Genomic DNA, 19334 nt, shown 5'->3' on the forward strand with positions numbered 1-19334 from the left:
GAAGCTAGACCCTGGATGTCAGACAACTATAAAAGGAAAAGGCCATTTCATAGCAATACTTTATATTCTCCTAAATCAGACAGTGGGCAACTTGAGAAACAGTATCTGGTCTGTTATTGAAAATAAATGGGATTACCTGTCATGAAATAAATGTATATGGCTTTTCTTATATTAAAAGTATTTATTCTACTATATAGAAAGAATAATACGTTTCCAATAGGACTCAAAATATGCAAGAGGCTTTTATCCAGTTAAGATCCAATCTTTTCATCATACATGAGTTAGTGCATTATCATGGTTACATAATACAGGTAAGGGTAGATTGCAAATTAAATGATTAAATGTAAAAAAAAAAAAAAAAAAAAAAAAAAAAAGCATGATTGGGCATAATTATATCATCCAAGAAACAAACAAACAAACCAGAAAAAAGACTAATTATAGTCATGATTCGCCCTTTGCTTGGTTACTTCATGAAGAAGCCCTGTTCATGTAGAGATGCAGGTACTTGCTTTTTCATCATTTGTGTTCACAATGTAAGTGCTCTTGATTTTGTTCCATGGCCAGTTTGGACAAAGTTTCCAAGAGTGATCCAGATACCAATGTGAATCTGTGAAGCAGTAGGAAAACCTCCATAGAGAAATCAAGCTGTTCAGCTTGGTCTTATGCTTGTTACTGATAAAGAAGTATTTTTAAAAGTATGTTGCACACATGAATAATGTCATTAAGATAAATAATTATCAGTACTTTATTTCATAAAGTTATTTTTAAAACAATTAACTTGTAAAAGGTCAACATCATAAGATGCCATTCTCCCTCTCCCAATATTTCTATTGATATTTTATCATTCAATACTTGTGGAAAAATAAGAAAAGAAAAGAACATCTGTATGACTGGCAGCTATTAGCAACTTAGTTCCATGAAACTAGAGAAACAAATAGAAAGGGATATTGTAAAGCAAGCTGAAAGATTTTAAGCAATCTGCGTGATCATAGTTCATAGAAATAATGAGAACTGCACTTGTAATGACAGCACAGACTTGGCATGGAAGAGTCATTCTCACAAGGAAAGGACAGATAAAGGAAGCAGATGGATTCACCTGCCTGCATAGAGTCTAAAAAAATGGAAAGTAATCACTGTGGCTTCTAACTACTTGCATGAAATGCTATTCCTTCATTATCAGGCTATCATGAGCAAGAGCAAGAGAAACTCGTTTAAGAGAAAAAGCAAAATACTTATTTTCAGTGTAAGTTGTTTTGCCACTTCACCTTGCTTACTTAATTTTAAACATCTTACAAGGACATCAGCTTAATGTTTTAAGTTTAGGTTTTGGGTTTTGTGGTGTTTTTTTAATTGTTGTAATGAATTAACTTAAGATCACGAGGTTTGCTTTTGTACAACTTCCATTGTTACACAGATAATTTCTTCCTTAGAATACCAAAATGACTGGTTTAAAACACATTAACACTTTTACTAGGTTTTACAAAACAAGAGGAAATCAAATGAAGAAGCTCTTGCACAATACCAAGAGAATTTTTAATGTTTTAATTACTCATGCTTATAGTTAATATGTTAACCTACTAGTCTTACAAAAGAACATATTAAAACAGGCTGCTACAATCTTCAGATTTCTCAAAGAGCAGCAACGCAATGCATATGCCTTGGAAACCCACCTTATCAATTCAACAATTTAGTAACATTCTAAAACTCAATTGAAGTAAGGAAATATACCACTTCTTGTGATCAATGCATAGGGGGACATTCTTGATACATTAATCCCTAATCTAATATTCTTGATGTATTTTAACTGGGGAGTCACATTTTGCAAGGAAATTGCTTTATACAGTCTGCATGAAAAAGGTATCTTTAGATGTAATTTAGTACAAGCGGTTCAAATATGTAACTAACTGAATCAGTGATGTCCAGATCACAGACTGGCAGTTCTCATCACAAATGTACATTTCAGTTCTCTGGAAGCATGCTTATGAGAACAGCCAGACAAAAAAAAAAACCAAAAACCAAAAACAACCAAAACAAACAAACAAACAAACAAACAAACCCCAAAAAACCACAAAAAACCCAAAACAAACAAAAAAAACCCACAAAAAACACAATAGAGAAGCACCTTCTTTTTTACTCATGCCATTCTCCTATTTTCCATGGATGCTTTTACTCCTCCCCTCTTTCTATTTCTCAACTCCAAAGGATTTGCAAAAACCTCTGTCACTTCAGTTCATCTACCACAGGAAGAAGTACCAAATTCACTCAGAAATTACAAATAACCACCATTCTCCCTCCACGTATCAACATGAACAAGTAGAACATCCATATATTGTTGTCAAAGTGTCTGTTCAATCAAGAAAAAGACAGGTTTGTGCTAAAGTAAAAAAGGATCCAGTAAGGTTACTTCCCACAGATCAGGAACACAGTTCTTCTGTTCTCTTTGTAATGATGCAGAGACCAACTATGCTGAATTTACAACCAAGATACCTAAGTCTGCATGGTTTTGTTTAGGTTTTTTTAACAAGCATTCTTGTCCTTCCAAGAACTGAGAGAATAAAATCCTCCAAAAATGGGTTCACAGGTGGTAGGTACTGATAGATCTTCCAGAGTCTCTCAGTTTTGATACAGTGGTGTTGCTGTTATCAAGCCCACTGTGCTACCACAGCCCCTGGTCAGTGACAGAGCCCTGAAAGTCTGAACTGCCCTCCCTCCAGGAGCCAAGCATCAGATCAAGCACCCGAGATCTACCCATGCACAGACAGCAAAGGAGGCCTTAACTCTCACAGTGTCCTCTAGCAAAAGCACAATATGTGTTTGTACTTAACTACTTAGAAATAAGAAACAAAAAAAAACCCCATTCTGGTCACAGTTTTTATTATTAAGATTTGACTCATGAATAGTTCATAAAGATTACCAATACATTACAAGCACACCATGTATCAGTTGTGCCTCTTCACAGACAGTATGCATGAGTGCAGAATGTTTTATGGCATCCAATCTAAGTACTGAAAACAAACTAAAGGTTGCAAAAGCAATTAATTAATTATTAATTACATCTAATTAGAAAAAAAACAAACAGTAAGAACAAAAATAGTGGGAGGTAAAAATAAAGCCACAGATAAAATGAAACCATTTGCACATAAGGTAGAATTTCTCATCAAGAACACAAACCTTCTGAACAACAGGAAAAGAAAAAAAAAATCAGAGTTTCTGGGTACATAAGTTTCTTCATACCTTTTAGTACCTATGCAGTATCACATAACTACAGTTTAGAAATGAACAGTGAAACATCGGTTTTGAACATTAACAGTAGGAACACACAAAAAATAATTCCTGCATCTATTTTCATTTTCTAAACCAAGATGTTGATTGTTCCTGCATATATCTACATGTTTCTAATTTTAAAGCTGCATTACAGATTGCTCACATCTTTTAAAAATAGCTTATGATCCTCTTAATCCCATTTCAGTTTTTTTTAATGCTTTTTTTTTTTTCTGAAAAATTTTGTCTTATTACTCTCTTGGATCATAACCCAGAAGAGGTTTCCAAAACTGTTCCAATTCTACTATTATTTTTAGGATTGACACCAGCTATTATATAGTTAATTATTTTCTTTACATAGCCTTAAATCTTTTACAGCATTAATTATATCACGGGCTTAGTTACCAGAGACGTAGTTTTGCAGTTCAAAATTGTAAGTAAATGCATGAGAAAAGAAAAACTATTATACATTGCCATGATAAAAAGATAATTTTCAAAAATCTGTCAAGTGTAAAAACTTACCTAAAAATATTCACCAATTTCTATGGATGACAATGGAGAAAAAGAAAATCCCATCCAAAATACAGCTGAAGAACACAGCCAGCTGTTGACAGAGAATAATTAATTTTAAAACATAAAGAAATAAGAATTATGGCAGACCCTTCAAAATTACTAGTTGCCTTAAAAAATAATACTTAATCCCCACAAAATGGAGATTATATTATCTAGACTATTAAGTGTGTTGTTTAATTACACCAATTTCCAGGTAATTTAATCTTTTGAGTGCAAAAACTGTAAAATGTATTTCAAGCTGAGCCCAATCCACATGCACACTAAAATTCCATTATTTCTTTTGCATGTGATATGGTTCCACTTATGCAGCTCTTTGGCTCAAAGCGCTACACAAGACACATACTAATCAAATACAGAGGAAGCATTAAAGATTATTAAAAAAATTAACCCAACACGTTATGATCTCTAAAAAATATTGGCAACAGAGAATACAAAATTGGCAAGAAAATTATGGGACAACAACTGGGGGAAATCTGAAAACCGTGACAAAGCTAATAGGAAAAGCAGCATTAAATTTAGAATGAAAACACACAAAGCTTAAAAAAGGTGTCAAGACACAAGCCAATACATCAGACTTCTTTAAGAAAAAGAGCAGAGGCTTGAGTTGCAAAAACTCACACTGTAGGATCACAGATTCCTACAGTGACAAGTCTGAAGACATGATTTAACAGCACAAAAACCTGTCAAGAACCAACATTTCCTACAGCAGCAGAAAGGTTTCTATCAAGAAGCAAAGGATGTATTTTAAGAATAAACACCAGGAAAAGGAATTGTAAGAACCAGATGGGGAGGCAAAAGCATCTCGCATTTATTTTAATACATTTACATTTTTCTTGGAAGATATTAAAGATTTGAAAAGTATAAACAAAGTTTAAGCCAAGTAAGAAGGAAATAGTAGAACTCTCAAGTTTCATTAACTGTAAAAATTGCCCCACAATCATGAAAAGCAAAACTTTTAAAATATTTCTAGTTAAATTGGCACAGAAGACAGTGCAGACAGTCTTAAATCAGTTTAACTCTATCCCTGACTAATTATACTGGGAAAATGTAAAATAAACTGATTTACATGTCTCTGAAATATAAAAGCATTTACATATGACTTTGTACTATATTCATTACAAAGATTACTATATTCAGTACAAGTTGGTATCCTCAACAACAAACAATACAAGGAGCACAAGCTTGGGAAAATATGAGCAAGATTGTAAATGGAAATCCACCAAACCAATACAATCTGCTCTGCTGACACACAGAAATCAGTTTACAGCATGCTTTAGCTGAAAATTGATAAGGAATCAGTTTAAACTGAACCAATTATGCAGAATGGAAATTACTTTATGCCAGTCCGCATCAGGTTTTGTGTACATTTAAATCTTAAATAATCCTAAATAGTGTTAATTAAGTCTGTAGAACGTCTGGGTGAGAAAAAGGTTAGTGACTAGGGTAGAGCATCTTAGGATACTAGAAAAAATCTGACTGGAAAACAACCTTCCTTCTGCTTACCAAGCTGCTTTCACTACACAGCAAGCAAGACTTAAGCTTTGCTTGCAGCTATTTGGCTTTCAAATTCATCGCCAGAAGGGAACTCCCATACGATCTTAATTCATATTAAAAATGTACAATTATTAACTGATATAAATCAGTATAGTTTGAAGTTTCAAATAAACTAAGTATGACTGTACCTTTTCAGGTCTGACACTGCAGTTTTCTGCATTGCAGAAGCAGTCAGAGGCTCAGCTAAAAACTTGTTGAGACCTCACCAAGTTGAGAGTCGTGGCATGAGCATGGTTAGCAACAAGACTCGCTAAAATGAGAACACTTGGCATGACAAGCATAAGTATCTACGTTTTACACCCATTGCCGTACAGAAGTAACACGTTAGTACTGAGGACTGAAGACGAAAATGTGCAAGGGTACATGCTATTTACATTGTTTTTTAAAAAAAACAGAATACAAGAGATTATAAGGGCTAGCGCAAGCTTTAAAAGTAATCCTGCAGGAAAAAAACCAAACTAAAATACAGAATTTGTCCAACATGAAACCCTGTCAGGATCTGAAGAACAAAATAATCAACCCTGCCATGCATGTGTAGCATAAAGGTTTAAGAAGCTGTGGGGTTTGCTGATGTATCTATACCAATATTAAGTCTCACTTCAGGCACAGAGTGAACGAGTTTACTTCAGTCAACAACCCAAAGCACAAATAAATGAACAGTTTTATTTTTGTACAACAGATCGCTAGTTTAGTCACGCTGTTTTAACAACAGAATAGCACAGGTAAGCTCCCGACTTTTCCCTACTGCAAATAAATAATAGGAAACGGCCACGGACAAGCTCACAGGATTCTGTGAAGTTAAAGTATAGCTGCGCACCTTCTCCTGAAGGGTCGAAAGAAAAAGCGCCACAGGCAACAGAGAGAAGAAGCGAAGAAAGAAACCCAGAGCCTAAAAGGGAGCCAAGAGGCTGCACCCGAGGGCGGTGGTTTTGGGCTCCCGGGACGCGCCGGTGACCGCTGACAACCTCCCAGGAAGAGGCCGGGCCTGAGGGAAAGCAGAGCAAGGCGTTGTGGCGCCGAGAAGGAGAAGGCTCTGCCTGCTCGACCGGGACCCGGCCTAAGGAGAGAGAGAGAGAGACAGAGAAGGAGAGAGAGGCAGAAAGAGGGAGCCACCTGCCCGTGCCCCCCTCCCCGCCCCCGCCCTCAGGTGACGGACGCTGCCCAACGGCCGCGCAGGGCGGGCACAGGAGGGCGGGGACCTACAGGTAGCGCCCGGTAACGGCTCGGCTCGGCCCGGCCCAGCCCCGCCGGGATGCCCACCCCCGGGAAGGGCGCGCGCACCCGAACCCACCAAGCGCGCCGAAGCGATAGGGAGAGGCGGGGGTAGGAGAGAGGCGGAGAGCGCTGCCACGGCCACTGCCAGGGTGACTCTCGCCTCTCTGTCTTGAGTCTCTCTCTATCTCTCTCGCCCGCCCGGGCCGCTCCCCACGCCCCCGGTCACCCAGCAACCACTGAAGCACCGACACCTGCGCAGGCGCAACAGCCGCCGCAGAGGCTCTTGCGGCGGCTCCACGTCCTCAGCCGCGGCCTCCCATCCCGCATGCGCTAACGCCCCCATTCACACCCCCTGCCCCTCCCCGGGTTGGACGCGCGCGGCGCCCGCCGCGTGCGCACCGCCAAACGCACGCGGGGCCGTTCCTCCCACGCGCGCCCCGCCTCTCCCCGCCCCCACTCCCACCACCCCGGCCCCCCCACGCGGCTCTCACTGGCGCATGCGCAGAGGAGAGCGCCACCTACTGCCCCCTAGCGGCGCGTAGCTGTGCTGCCCTCCGGCCGCCGCGCTGCGCTGCAATGAATGGAGCAGAGGGGTCACCCGCCCCGCCGCCTCCACGCCAATAGCGTCCAGGGGCGAGGCGCGGGTGCCCCGAGGCACGCTGGGAGTGGTAGTTCTCCGACGGTCCTAAGCTGCGCGGGTCGGCGGCAGCCGAGACTACAGTCCCCAGGTGGCGGCGCGATGTGGGTGCGCCCCGCCCCTCCGCGGTATCTCAGCGCAGCGCTGTCGCGGCCGCAGTCGCGCTGTAGAGGTGACCTCGGGGCTGCCTGATCCGCCGCTCGTCTCAGCCATGGTCGGTACCGCTCCCCGGGTCGGGGGGGGGGCACCATTTTAGGTGGTGCTTGGACAGGGGTACGGGGGGATAGGGGCGGTCGGCGGCTGGGCTGCGCCCCCGAGGCGGTGCGGTTGGGGCAGGGGGCTCCCCTCCGGCGGAGGTGGCTGCGAAATGGCGCCGCCTCCCCCTCCTCTTTTCACCAGGCGGCTTCTGCGGGAGGTTCACTGCCTGGGCCCCTGCCGCAAGGCCGCGGGGGTCACCTGAAGGTGTTCTGGGCACCCGTGAGGAAAAGGGTGACCCTGCGGGTGCGCCGGGGTGACCTTCTCCCTGCCCGGGACTTAGGGGTCGGTCCCGGCCCTTGCAGTACCGGCCCAGCATCGTCTCTGCCCCCTCTTCCCTGGCCCGCTGGAGGTCACATCTCCTAGCTCGGTGGTGGCCCTTCAGAGGTTTAATCCCGCCTTTTCCCTAAATCTGTCGCCACGGAGAGCCCTGCGGTTGGCGATGGTGGCTTGGGGAGGATCGGAGTGTTGCGTCTGTAATTGCATGAGGGTTTTGGTACAATTCAGTGTTAGTTCAAGGGGAAATGCTTGTAAAATGCTTTCCTCTCGTTTCATTCCCTACTTGCTGTCAGAAATCCAGCTATTTGTTTAGTCCTAGTTCTGTCCTGAGGTTACACAAGGTGAACTGGAGTGCTTTGCTTTTCTATAGCATGTATAGCACACACACAAACTTGCAAAGGGACCTTGCTTGCCCTTATAACGATGAAAAAATCTCCATGTTTCCCTGGATTTTATCCTTTGTTATTCGAACCTTTTCTTTTGGTGTTTTGCTATAGAAAAGATGCTTGCATTCATCTTTGATTGTTATTTCAGCTACGTGCGAAAAAATAAAATCTGTAAATCCTACCTATCCTAATTCTTCACTCTTATTTCTGTTCAAAATTCGAATTCCCAGGAGTGACCCCCAAGGCATCAAGTTGTATTTGAGCTTTCAAAAATATTGGCTGACTTGAATTTGCTCCAAGAGAGCTTCTGTTTGAAGTTTACTTTGATGGTTCAAGGGTTGGACTTGATGATCTCTGAGGTCCCTTCCAACCCAGCCAATTCTATGATTCTATCTTATTTCATTATTCGAATATAATTTGTGTTGGGCACATTCTTTAAGCTTATGAAACAAAATCACGTGTCTGTTGATGCAAGTGCTATTAGTTACATGAAATGGAGAAACTTTTTAAGAGCACCTGTCTCAAGGTCATTAGTTAAGGAAAGAATTCCTTTGGAACTCAGTCTTAGGAACTGCAGTGCTGCTGGGGGGTGTTGCAGTGCACAGTTGGCTTGCTGATACTTTCTGCCACACTTGCAAATATATTTATTGTCGCTACAACGTTGCTTTACAGATGGAAGAGCAAAGGGGAAGTTTGTTAGGCAGGCTTCAGACTTTTCAGGAGGTGGACTTGAATGCTTAAAGAATTCCTATCAAGCAAGGTGGGATAGAGGTCTTTTATTGCTGTGATCAGTAATGAAAAGTCCATCGCTTGTGTAGACAGGACTTAGATTTTTATCATTCCTGCATTTGATCGATTGTGGGTTATTTCATATTATGCTCTTACTTTTGTGGCCTCCTGCATCAGTTTTGCAGTGCAGTGCTATTTTCATATAAGTCACTAATATTTTAGGTCTGCTAGCATTGTCAGTAAACACAGAGATAATTTAGGTGCTGTGATCTTAAGCCGAAGTGTGTTCATCAGGAGGGTATGAAGTCCACATCTTCCTGATTTCATGTTGGAAGCTTTTCTTTTCTCTGTGGTATTTTAGGAGGGGAAGAAATCCTACATGCCTGGTGAATTAGAAGGAGGAGGTATCTGGGGCTGCAGTGTTCTCTTTTCTTTTTATAATTACCTCTACTATTCCTTCATTTTCCTAAAAATTTTTAACCATACATCACCTGTACTTGAAGTGGGGAATGCATTAGAACTAAATAGCTGGGTTAGATGTGATTTTACCTGTTCTCTAGTTCTTGTATACCTGAGAGTGAATAAAGGTCACCTCTGTAGTTACCATAGTGTGAAATTTATTATTATCACAGCCCAGTGCAGGAGCCAAACCACGGATTAAAGTGCCTGGACATGAATGTGTGGAGCCTACAACTTCCACTGGGGAGCTATTCATTTCTGTAACCATCCTGCCACCAAAATACCCTCAGATGCTAATCAATACCAATTTTTGTATGTGATACAAGTTTTCCAGGGAGAGTTAACTATAGTTTGTAAGAAGCACAACATTTTTGTGTTGTTAATCTAGTTTATTGAATCAAGAAGGAGCATGAGAATTTCTTTGATAGTAATTGCTCACAGTTGGTGCTGGGGACAGGGAGTCTGGGGAAAGTTTGTGTGTGAATCCAGTATCCTGAAGGCTTGGAGAGGAAAAAAACAAAACAACAGGTAGTAAATACTCCTCACTTTGTTTTTGCTTAGGTTTCTGCCTCCCTCCTCCAGCCCCAACCAAATGGGGGAATAACAGGAAGAATGGTAGTAAGCAAACAATGTTTTTGAGTGGGTGAAGCTGAGTCATAACTGAACAATTTTTTTTTTTTTAGCAGAACTAAATGTTAGGTCTGTCTTACTTAAAAAATTAAAAATAGTCCTCTTGCTTTTTTATACCCCACTCCTTTCCTCTCCTGTTGTTATGCTAAGTACTCATACAAATGTTAGTGGATTGATTAACTTTTTTGATTTGTAAATCAGATTAAAGTGCATATAGTGGAAAAAATTCTTGTTTGACTTTCCCCTTTTGTAACACTACTTTAGATTGTATTATAGGTTGCAAAAGAGAAAAAAAGCCTAACTTCCTAATCTTTGCTCTGTTCACTGGAAATTCCAAATCAATTCAAAATTCATTTCAGACCCCATGTAATTCAAAGAAAATTCATTCTGCTGTTATCAGTGTGATTTCTGGAGTAGCATGCTCTGCATGGGATCACTTTTTATGTGCTGCTGATACAGGATTTTGCCAAGCTGAGGTTTTGCAGTGCAATGAGTTTCCAGTACTTATTTTCCTAACTTGATATGATTAACTGCCTTAAAAGAGTACTTGTCATTCCCTTTGTGTAACTAAAGTGTGGATTTTTCCTTACCAACATGCTGAAAAATTTGCTTTAAACTATGATATGCATCTTAACCTGTACTGCCCATCAGCATTCAGCCATTATGGTACACTTGGACAGTGCAACTTCCCTACTCAAGAACAGTGTAATAGAGCTAGCTTTGAGATTTAAAATGCCCATAACTGGCTGTCTGCTTTTCTTCCCCTTCCCTGTGGAGTTTTTATGAGGTTTGAGGGATAAGACTCACAGTAGGACAAGTTCAAATGAAAATTCTTCAGTCCAACACCATAACTGGTAGCCACTTAATTGAATATTTAAAGAATCATTCCCATAAGGAAGGCAAACTCATATGGAAGTCCAAATCTGCAAGCTCATTAGTTAACTTAATCACTTATGCTCTCATTTTATTTGCTACATGGTAAAATAGGGTAGGTGGCCTCATTTTTATAGTTCTCCAATGTTATCTTGATACAGCTCTGCTTGGCTTGTCCCTTCTGCAGAGAGAATCCCAAAAATGGTTTTCCTATAAATATCAGTGATAGGCATGTTGGTTGGGAAAGATCTCTAGAGGTCACCCTGTCTGACCTCTTTCTTGCTCTGAATCTGGAGGTTTTCCAGTCCAGCCTGACAGCAAGGCTTTTGTTACTCCTCAGGCAGGTCATACCTTTTTTTTTCATCTGGATCTTAAATACTGCCAAGGATGAAGTTTGCACACTCTCTGGGTACCCTGTTCCAGTGCAACAGTATCATCCTAATCTAGAATTTTTCTCTTAATTTGTAACCACTGCCCCATGTTCTGGCAGCTGCCACTACTGGGAGGTTTGGCAACCTCCCAGGGTTGAGTTTATTATTTTTGTGACCTTTCTCGAAGTAGGAGTAGGCTGCTCTTAGATTATCCCTTGACCTCTTTGGCTTTCCAGACTCTGCCCAGTTCCCTCAGCCTCATCTTACAGTATGTGAACTGTGGGCCCCGACCATCTGAATAGTGCTTGCCCAAACCCTCTCCACTTTTTCAGTGTCCCTGTATAATTCAGGGACCTGAAACTGGACTCAGTATTCCAGCTGGAGCCAGCAGCACCAAGTGAAAAACTTGCCTTTGCTCTGCAAAGCTACACTTTTCATAATGGCAGTATGCAATTCATTCACTTCAGACATAGTTAAATGTGGAAGATGTTACTCTTGATCATCTTTTAATTATTTGATCATCTTTTGATTATTTGAAAAAGTGGATTTGGGATTCCAGCAGGCTTATCGGAGTCTGCTGGTTGCTGTCCTATTACAATCTGCTCCAGTCCTATTGCCTCTAAGGAAAAAGGGACATACAAAAAACAGGCTTACAAAATATTGGGTTATGAATGTGTTTTGGCATATTTTCCCTTCTCAACCTCTGGAGTTCCCCAGGTTCTGGTTCTGCTTAACAAAATGGCCTTTTGCTATAGGGTAAGCCATTTCACCCCCTCTTTGCAATATGGCAGCGTGTTGGCACTCTTCTTGCAGTCTTCTGAAGTTTTGGGACAGGTTGACAATGTGCAGTTGTGTTATGGATATTTGTGTCTGTGTTTGTCCATAATGGGGCTTTTGTCTGTGGATTTGTTGAATTGCTGCATAGCAGTTTAGGAAGGCAGAACTTTTAAGTTCACTAGGTTCTGTGATTCCTGGCACTCAGTAACTCTTTGGTTGCAAGCAAGTGTTCAAAATGCTTTATGGAAATGGCCCTCAAAATGGAAATCATCTGAAAAGTGGTGAGCTGTGGCAGCTCTTAAAACTTCTGTATTAAGTTTTAAGTATGAATGGGTAATCTAATGAATGGGTAATCTAATGAATGGGTACATGTTGTAACACCTTCTGCTAAAAAGGATGCTAAAAGCATTGTTAAAAGGAAGCCAGTGGTTTTCAAACAGATTGTCATTCCTGGCATTTTGGATACTTATCAAAGAACAGTTCTTAGGGATGTTTTTGCAAGCATAGTCTGTTTCTGTGAAAGCAAGCAGATAAATTGCCTCTGGTTCTAGCAGAACAGAACTGTCATCCCAGGAGGTGGTCCTGGTCCACATTTAGGCACTTGCTTTCATTCAGGTTAGATAATCATACACTTATTTCTGTAGTAACTGTTCATTTTTACTGCCTCTGAATAGTGTGAGACTGCACTTTGTAGCTGTGTGTAAGTGTCTGTAACTTTCTTGCAGGGTGAACCCATCAGAGTCCTGGTGACTGGAGCTGCTGGGCAGATTGCTTACTCACTGCTCTACAGCATTGCCAAGGGAGATGTCTTTGGCAAAGACCAGGTAACTCTCTATGCTGAATTATCTCTTGTCTCTGCTCCACAGTAATGAATAAGCTAATGTTAGAATTGCAATCTCTGAGACTTATTTGCTTGTAGACATCAGAATAGTTTACCAATTTGCAAGTAGTTTGTTCTTCAAGTGGTAAAAGTGGAATTCTGCTCTTGTTATGCAAGCTTGTCATTGTTGGTTGTGCTGAAGTTTTTCAGTTTTCTGTGAGCTGATTTTAAGTTTTGCACAAGATAGGAGTTTCTAGCAGAAAACAAGACAATTTAATTTTAAAAAAAGATTATGTGCAACTTATACTAAACCATTTCTTTCTTTACAGCCTCTTATTCTTATGCTGCTGGATATCACCCCTATGATGACTGTGCTGGAAGGTGTAGTGATGGAGCTGCAGGACTGTGCTCTACCACTGCTGAGAGGTGGCCAAAGGAAATTTTTCTTATATTTATAAGATGTTTTAGTACCACTGTTGCATTTATGAGTTCTGGTAGCTGGCAGGAAGTTAAGCAGAAGAAAGTATTAGATGATTCTTTCTTGGTTTTATATGTTGTGGAAGATAATTTAGCTGAGGTTGTAACCTAGGAAAAATTTAATCAAATGGGTTTTATATAAAGAACAGATCACCCAGACACCTGGGTGTTGGTATATATCATCCTGAGTTGTCAGTGTGTGCAAGAGATTCAACTACTTGTGCATTTATGCCTTCCATTCTGGCCTCGTGGTAAAATAACAATGAATCTTGAGATATGTTTACAAGCCTTTGCTAAGTAAAGAAAGAAATTACAAAAATTGTGGTATTTAGAAATACCTTTTGCATAAAGACACAAGTTGAGAAATCACTTATCAAGTCATCAAAACAAGTTTAAGTCTGATATATCTAAACAAGCAGAAGAAAGAGAGCCAGCAGAAGGTACTGTAATTATTACAGTACTTTAAAAATGTATAGGTACCAGCTCTTCTTGAAAGCAAACTGTGTTCAGTTTGGATTGTTAAAGGGACAGAACTTCACTTGTGTTGATATTTGCCACTAAGAAAGATACTGAGAAAGTGAAGAACAGCCCATGTGCATAATATGCATTTATACGTATGTATATATGTTGTGAGAGAAACATGAAAGGTATCTTTTGACATAGATTCCTCATGTGTTTTCAGAATTCATATCTAAAACTGATAAATGTTTGTGTATAATTACTTGGTGGTGAACCATTTCTACTCTGTGGAGTTAGAGCCAAATGAGTACACTGGTATTTTTGGAATGGGAAGGGGGTGGTGTTGTCAGTTCAGATTGTATGCTATTTATGAACCAAAGAATATTCCTGTTAACACTTTTCATGAGTACTTGTCCTCATTGTTTTTTGATTATTTTTCCCCTCCCTTTTTTTTTTTTGTTTGTTTGTTTGGTTTTTTAGAGGTTGTTCCAACAGACAAGGAGGAAGTTGCATTCAAAGACCTTGACGTAGCAATTCTGGTTGGCTCCATGCCAAGAAGGGAGGGCATGGAGAGGAAGGATTTACTCAAAGCAAACGTGAAAATTTTCAAGGCTCAGGGCTCAGCCCTGGACAAGTATGCCAAAAAGACTGTCAAGGTGAATACAGAAACTGAATTTAAAAAGTTGACAAGTTATGTTGAGATCTAAATACATTGCAGAATGATACTGTGCAAACAGGAGCCTTTCCATAAGCTGTGGAAAATACACCACATTTAAGGTTAGGTGAGATATAGTATAATAAACAGGTAGATGATTTAGTCCTTAATTCCTTTGGTGAAAAAGGTAAGCTGTATGTTATGCTGCTGTAATTTACATACTCTGAACTGGTTACCAAAATTTCTGAAGAGAAAGAAAAACAACTAGATAAAATATTAAAAGCAGTTCTCTGCTCATTATCTGTTCTCTGGGAGAACTGAATTACGTACATGCAGCTGCCTCCTTCATATCCATCTGTGGTTTTAACATAATGACCCTTAACTTCAGTATCAATATGGAATCAGAGCTGCACAAAAAATGGGCTTTATTTAGGTTGCTTGCTTCTTGGTCTTTGGAGCATTGGAAGCTTTTAATTGTTCTCTCTCAGATTCCTTCAGCACAGTTAATGGGATCATGTGGCTGGTCTCCTACTGCTCTTAATCTCAGACTCAGACTCCAACTGTGCTTTGTAACTGACTTTTTAATGTCTACTTCCTCTGCTGATGAACTTCCTACTGCTTCTAAAGACGTGTTTGCTTCTTTATACAGTTGGAGTAAAAATTATCAATATAACTATTGCAGAGTAATGGAAAAATTACTGAACTGGCTTTCAAAAGGGGGAAAACAAAGGGAGGCTTGCTGATTAACTTGTGTGACTGAGAGTATGTGGAGCTTGACGTTAATCATTTGAGGCACTTTAGTAGATGAAGGGTGAATGAAAACCAGTTTTCCATAGTGAAAAATTGATCTAAGTTCAGGCAGTATTTTACTTCTAACTGGCTATGAACATTGAGATAAGTAATGGTTTTGGCTTTCTTAATTATAAAGCAATTATATAAAGCAGTGGTGGTGGTCAGTCTAGGAACTCTTTAAAAGATGATGGTGAATTCACCGTGGGCCCACTACTGTGTTTGTTAGGCTTTCCCTGTATCTAGTAGCTTAGGGTTTGAAGCCGGGCTGTGGGTCAGTGTGTAGATCTCCCTAGAAGTCTTTTTCACATTTCAGTGTCAAATTATAAAGGTACCTAGCTAGAAAATATTTTTCTGTGCAGTTATAAATCACTCAGTGTCTATGAACAATGCATACATTTCAAAAAATCTTGTTAAAGACAACAGCAAGATTTATAAAACTTGGCTTTGCCTTCAAAGAAACTCTAAAAAAGTTATGTATTTCACTTGAGTGAGCTATTTATCAGAAATAGCTTCTTCATCTTTGCACTTTTCCCTTCCTCTTTTTCATTTTTAGGTCGTGGTAGTTGGGAATCCAGCAAATACTAACTGCCTGATTGCATCAAAGTCAGCCCCATCCATACCAAAGGAGAACTTCAGCTGCTTAACTCGTTTGGATCACAACAGAGCTAAGTCTCAGGTATGAAGGACCTATGCAAAGTAGAATGCTTTCTGTTGTCTCTGCTAAACAGAAACAGAGCGGTGCTTTCAGAGAAGCTTTTGAATTGAGAAATTGAAGTTAATACAAGTGACATTCAATTTCTGATTAGATTGCTCTGAAACTTGGTGTGACTGCTAATGATGTGAAGAATGTCATCATCTGGGGCAACCACTCCTCCACTCAGTATCCAGATGTTAACCATGCGAAGGTAAATATGAAAGGAAAGGAAGTTGGAGTTTATGAAGCTATAAAAAACGACAGCTGGCTGAAGGGAGACTTTATCCAGGTAAGATCTTGGTGCTTTTTTTAAATGGTCAGTCTGTGATTCTGCTTTCTCCTAACTTTTAATATTAAGTTGTAAACTATATAAATGATGGAGTAAAGTAGCTCTTCCTCTCTCCCTAGAAAAAGTAATCTATAGATAGCTTATCTCTATCAGTTATTTGCTCTTGAAAAATTAAAAGCATTATGAAACTTATGCAAGTACTACTAGAAAAAGCCATTTGGAGTGCTAAAGTGATTCACTGAGAATTTTTCATCATAGTACACATCTGACACACAAGCATCATTGATGGCTCACTGTGGTGACTTTTCTGGGGGTAGCTTTGTAAATAAAGTAGGATGATCTGTTTCCTACTCCCCAGCCACCAAAAAAAGCTCATTAACTTTGCCTAGGTACACGCGTGCACACGCTTTTCAAATCTAAGTCTGTGGTCTTGTCTGCAGTGTTTTTGAAAAGTAATCTGAAAAATCTAGAAGACACCTGCAAATGTTTTGATTGAGGGTAGTAATAAATAATAATGTAGTGTAATGAAACCAAATAATGGTACTAATTGATCAAGAGCACAGGCTACCTAAATGCAAAATAAAATAAAGCAATGATTACTGAAAGCCCCTGATGAATGTGACTCCCAGGCAGCTGTACTTGCCTTGGTATTGCAGTGTTACTGGCATGCTGACAGCCAGGTGCTGTATCTTAGCCAGGGCACCTTTAGCTTGGGACTGAGGCTGTGTTCTGTCATATGACCATTCTCTATGGTCATCTTGTTAGATACAGCTTGCTCCACTTTGTGCTTGTTGCTACAGAATAAATGATTGCAGGCTGGTAACAAAGTTCATGATGCACAGTGTAGCAGAGACCTATCCCTGATCCTGCTGTATCTTGTGTGACCAAGGCAGGATACTGGTTTGGCCTTCTAGGTACATGCTTTGCCTAAAATAGGGAGATGTTGTAATTCCTGCTTTCTAGATTGGCATCTGATTGGCTTACACCCTTAACAAAACTTTTTAAAAAGAAAAAAAAAAACAAAACGTTTGAGCAGCTCTTCTAATTCTAAGAAATGCAGCTCTTTAAGTACAAAATTTCTAAATGTAAACTTGCATAGGGAGGTAGGTTCAGCTATCTTCAGGAATCAAATTAATTTTGTGTTAAATATCATAGGATTGAGACCAGCAAGTAGTTCACATTGGTATTGAGGGAGAAAAAAAAAAAAAAGGTACTTGCCAGTGTTGCTCTGAGACATCTGTTACTGTTGATGTACATGAAGTCTTTTGGTGGTAAAACCTTGAAAGGTCTGATTGGTATGAAAAATTAGTGGGCTGCTAGATGTAATGTAGGTATTAAGAAATGAGCCATAATTCCATTATGTTCTTGTTTTGGCAAAAATCTTCTAGATTATCTTTTGAATTATGTGCCATGTTCATTTAGTGATAGAACTGTATCTTGACTGATGAAATTTAAATAATGCTTGTAAGGCAATCTTTCCATGTGGCATTTACTAACAGTGTTTAGACTAAGCCAAGATTTTGCTGCTTTACAACTTAGGATGTTTTTTTTAATTGCAGACTGTTCAGCAACGTGGAGCAGCGGTTATTAAGGCTAGGAAGCTGTCCAGTGCCATGTCTGCTGCCAAAGCCATCTGTGATCATGTGAGGGACATCTGGTTTGGCACCCCAGCGGTAAGATGTTGGTCTTGAGTAAGTGCTTGTTTGCCTAATGCTTTGATTACATGTCCATATCTTTGACCTCAAGTGTATCTGTGTTGAAAGGGGGAACAGTCTCTCTTTTTCTGGAATAAAATGTGTCACAGGAGGTACGGTGTATTGTAAGTTAAAACTTTGCTTGCTTCTAGCAGTGAGAAATATATTTATCCCTTTCTCTTCTGTTTTCAGGGAGAGTTTGTTTCCATGGGAGTCATTTCTGATGGCAACTCTTATGGTGTTCCTGAAGACTTGCTATATTCATTCCCTGTTGTGATTAAGGTAACGAGACTGTATTTAAGTCTAAGTATCTTGTGTGAGACTTGAACTGTTGTATGAGCTGGTTAACAGCTGTGCTTTTATTATGGACTGTAGGGGCTGGGATGTGAGGGGTTTAGCAGTCTTTTCACTATTTTGTGGTGGTTGTCAAGTAAGTACTGACAGAAAAGTACAATCTTACATGGCTAGCTGGTGCTGGTTGTATTCTTTATCTGAAAACAAAATTAACTTCTGCCTGATGAGTTTTTTAAGAGCATCAATTCTGGTTCTTACTCTGCAGTGTTTTTGTGTTTTCAAACAGGACAAGACCTGGAAGTTTGTTGAGGGCCTTCCTATCAATGATTTTTCTCGTGAGAAGATGGATCTGACTGCTAAGGAATTAACTGAAGAGAAGGAGACTGCTGTGGAATTCCTCTCCAGTGCATGACTACCTGATGAAGCAATACACAATCACTTAACAGTGGAAGAATCTAAAAGTCGTCTCTGAGTCTGCTACCAAACACTGTTACTGTATTGAAGTCAACTGTCTGTGGCAATTGTTCATTTTAAAGCTCACATGCTTACTGGTACTGTTGTGCCTGTTGAGTTATTAGCAAAAAAAGATGATTAGAGAAGTAAAACTAGTTTGTTGACCAAACTTCTGTCTCTTCAGTACTAGCTGCTTTCTGTATATGATCCAGAGTAATGGTTTGCCTGGGCCATGGCTATTAACGCACAATCAGAGGTTTGATTAGAATTTGGCACTATTGGACACATCGTAGTTTGTGACCACTTCAGCATCCTATGGCTCAACTGAGAATGAAATTAGAATGCCAATAATTCTCCTTGAACCAGTGGTTCAGTCAAGCCTATCACTGGACAGACTCCAAGTATATACTGCACACTCTGGTTATGCTTACAGTGTTTGTCAGTAGAAATATTAAAAGATGTTTAATCACATAATGGCTAAGAGTAGTCTGTTGCACTTTATTTGCATGTTTTAGTTTTAGTCTACTAGCAGAATTTGATTAGACAACATAAGAAGAAGAAATCAAGCCCCTGAGGGCCTGTTTTAAGAAACTGGGGCAAACTAGTCTCAAGAGGCTTTATTGATAACTAGCACTTCTGTTTGTCTTTCTCAGGCAAAATTGCTTTATTTAAGCATCAGACACAAAAGCCTGAAGGCGGATTTGTGTT

The 19334-nt window shown here is 40.0% G+C and overlaps 2 protein-coding genes across 2 annotated transcripts in view; one reads left to right on the forward strand and one right to left on the reverse strand.

The window, feature by feature from the left end:
* Nucleotides 1–6489, reverse strand: part of WDPCP (WD repeat containing planar cell polarity effector) — a 153477-nt gene extending 146988 nt beyond the window's left edge. Inside the window, 2 exon segments of the mRNA XM_030447531.1 lie at nucleotides 3784–3865; nucleotides 6206–6489. The gene's annotated coding sequence lies outside the window, so the exon portion shown is untranslated.
* Nucleotides 6490–7139: 650 nt separating this feature from the next.
* MDH1 (malate dehydrogenase 1) lies at nucleotides 7140–19107 on the forward strand. The gene is made up of 9 exons (XM_030448577.1): nucleotides 7140–7454; nucleotides 12725–12823; nucleotides 13149–13245; nucleotides 14236–14411; nucleotides 15756–15878; nucleotides 16009–16185; nucleotides 17745–17858; nucleotides 18072–18161; nucleotides 18460–19107. The coding sequence occupies exons 1-9, from the start codon at nucleotides 7452–7454 to the stop codon at nucleotides 18583–18585; spliced, it is 1005 nt and encodes a 334-aa protein (XP_030304437.1). The 5' UTR covers nucleotides 7140–7451; the 3' UTR covers nucleotides 18586–19107.
* The last annotated feature ends 227 nt before the right edge of the window (nucleotides 19108–19334 follow it).

Source organism: Calypte anna, chromosome 3 (genome assembly GCF_003957555.1).
Source record: "Calypte anna isolate BGI_N300 chromosome 3, bCalAnn1_v1.p, whole genome shotgun sequence".
Classification (NCBI taxonomy): Eukaryota; Metazoa; Chordata; class Aves; order Apodiformes; family Trochilidae; genus Calypte; species Calypte anna.

What these genes read in the sequence shown, in the direction of transcription:
- MDH1 (XM_030448577.1), top strand. An exon ending in TGCTCTACCACTGCTGAGAG is followed by an intron (nt 13,246 to 14,235) that starts GTGGCCAAAGGA and finishes TTGGTTTTTTAG; the next exon opens with AGGTTGTTCCAACAGACAAG. An exon ending in ACAACAGAGCTAAGTCTCAG is followed by an intron (nt 15,879 to 16,008) that starts GTATGAAGGACC and finishes ATTTCTGATTAG; the next exon opens with ATTGCTCTGAAACTTGGTGT.